Source organism: Lotus japonicus, chromosome 1, assembly GCF_012489685.1.
Source record: "Lotus japonicus ecotype B-129 chromosome 1, LjGifu_v1.2".
Lineage (NCBI taxonomy): Eukaryota > Viridiplantae > Streptophyta > Magnoliopsida > Fabales > Fabaceae > Lotus > Lotus japonicus.
Genome location: NC_080041.1, coordinates 92,601,697 through 92,604,407, shown reverse-complemented (window position 1 = coordinate 92,604,407; position 2,711 = coordinate 92,601,697). Strand labels below are relative to the sequence as shown.

The window sequence follows — 2,711 nt, the reverse complement described above, 5'->3', positions numbered from 1 at the left end:
AAGTCGGATCAAATTTGAAAATAAATATGGTTAAGTTTTTTAAAAGGCTATCTAGTTAAAAAAAATTAATCATATGTCCCTTGAAAAACCTTATAAGTGTAATAGACTGACATATTTAAATAAATACAATTAAAGAAAAGTTATTTCTTTTCCTCTTATAAAAAATAAAATTATTTTATTATTGTATGCTGGTTTTTATTCTAATATGTTTAAATTCTATTTATATGTTTAAACATGTTGAACTATATAATGATTTAATCATATAAACATTTTTAGGATGAACCGATAATCTATTTACTTTAACTTAAGCATTATATATTGATTTTAATATATTTTAACTTTTTAAAATTTAAATTTTTTTGACATGTTTACAACTAAATTTACGAGTTTACTCAAATGTCTTATTATAATTAAACATACATTTAAGTAAGCTAGCAAACTACTCCCTCCGTTCCTATATATAAGTCTACTTTACCAAATTTTCTTAAATTAAGAAAAGTAGTTACAAAAAATAAATTTGTAAAAAACTTTATTCACTTTTCTATATTACCCTTATTTAATTTCTTATAAATTTCTCTCTCCAAGTTATTATTTCAAAATCTCATTGTCTCTTTCATATTAAATATGAGAATAGTTTTGGAAAAAAATAATTAATGCTCAATTAATATTGTAAATTGACTTATATTTAGGAACGAGAAAAACACTAAAAAATAACCTTATAATGAACGGAGGGAGTAAATAAGACTTTAAAGAAGATGAGACACCAACTTAAAAGAAAGCCTATGACACATAACTATTTCTTCTCCTACTTCCAATTATAATCATTTATCACAACTTTACTTTTACTCTTCTTTCTTCACATCTTTACAATAGACATTGAATGCAAAACTTTATGGTGGGCTCCTTCTCAATTCCAAATATGGCGAGTTCATCCAAATCGGTAGCACAACTTAAAGTAGTAAAATTCCCACGAGACACCATTCGTATGTGGGGAATGAGGAATCTTTCTACCTGACTGACTGAGAGAGTTGATCGCGTGGAGTCATGGCATCACCGCCGCCACCATGTAACTGTTGGAGCCATCTCACAAACTCACCACCAATTCTATTATCCGGTGCTGCTGATTCTGCACAAGCTCAGCCACCTTTGCTGATCAGCTCGAATCAACGGCTTCAGCGCCAGATCAGGAATCGTGAATCTTCTGCTCGTTCCAGAGCAAAGAAACAGGAAACTCTGTTTATCCATTTCATTTCTTCATGTTTCTTTTTCGCTTTTTTTTGTTTATTAAATTCCTGATGAAGAAGAAAACCATTTCTGCAGGCTTGTTATAATGAGTTGGAATTCAAAATTGCTCGCGTAATGGAAGATAATTCTAGACTTAGAAGACAAATAGAAGAGGTTAGCCACTCCTATCTCTCTGACTCTGTTTCTTAATTTTTGAAATGACAATTTGAGAGTGTAAATTGATTGATCTCTACAGTTTTAAGTTATATTACTCTTGCGCCTTGGTTTTTCTCCTTGAGGTTCGATTTTTATTTAACGGCAAACTGACCATGAAGTTAGATAGCCCTCAGCATTTCTGAATATTTGTTCTCTTATTTATTTGGTCATGTTTCTTTGGACTTTGGTTACAGTTGCAGCTCCGCTTGAAGTCCTCTACTAACCACTCCAATATGACGACTCTGGATCGAACCTTAACATCTCCGTATTAAGAGGGAAATAGCACTTGGGAGTTGCAGTGCTTCTACCAGCTTGGGTGCAAACAAAAATTAAAAGAAGTTTTTTAAGCGTATTTAGTTAGTTGCTATGTATGGCTTATGGGTAATGTCAAGTTTAGGGTTTGAGCCTTTGAGGGGTTAGGGGTATTATTGTAATCTGGATTATTAGTATCTATTTATATGCATGTAACACTGTAATCCTAAGGTATTTTAAGTCCTAATCAATAAATGGAACTATAATTTTTCTATAATCACAGACGTATGCAATTTAACTGAATTGCGTGACCAAAGTCTTGTGTGTTTCTCTCCACTCTAATTTGTATTCGCAATACTGTTATACCAAAAATGTATTTAATTTATATTAGATAAGCTCCAATAAATCGGTATTCAAATCTCTTAAGAGTCTTTATCAAGAGCTTGCAATAAACAAAGAACATGTACAAAACACTCGCAAACCATATTCTCTTCATTCATCCTAAATACAACTAAATCACAGTTTGCCCACCCTTAGAATTTTGATCATGACCGAACTGTGCTGTCATGAACCACATCATACATGTTGCCTCATTTGTAGGCTTTGATGTATTTTTGGGTTTTGATCTGTTGTGTTGTTGTTTCCTCTGCATTTTTGTTCCAAGGCTCAAGAAGAAAAGAAACTGAGAAGAACACGAGTGAGAATCTGTGGAAAGATTGACAAAAAAGAAAGTAAGAGTGAGTGAAGGGTGTGTTGAGTGTTTCTTCACTATTGTTTAAGGAGTTATGATTCATATCCAGTCTCATCTAATTGTCACATTCATTTTCGATCTATTTCTCATCTACTCTATCAATCAAAATATCAATTAATCTATCATATTTTTACTTTTACTTTCATTTCTTTCTATCTCTATTTTCATCCACTTCAACCTACCTAAAAAATGAGGTGTAAACAAAAGATTATTCTTATTTTTTAGGAAAATAACAATTCTACTTTGGGGCTATTGCTTTTAAGAAAAA

The 2,711-nt window shown here is 31.5% G+C and overlaps 1 protein-coding gene across 1 annotated transcript; it reads left to right on the top strand.

Annotated features, from left to right (window-relative positions):
* Positions 1–812: 812 nt before the first annotated feature.
* LOC130732236 (protein FD-like) lies at positions 813–1,969 on the top strand. The gene is made up of 3 exons (XM_057584331.1): positions 813–1,228; positions 1,322–1,398; positions 1,635–1,969. The coding sequence occupies exons 1-3, from the start codon at positions 1,045–1,047 to the stop codon at positions 1,710–1,712; spliced, it is 339 nt and encodes a 112-aa protein (XP_057440314.1). The 5' UTR covers positions 813–1,044; the 3' UTR covers positions 1,713–1,969.
* The last annotated feature ends 742 nt before the right edge of the window (positions 1,970–2,711 follow it).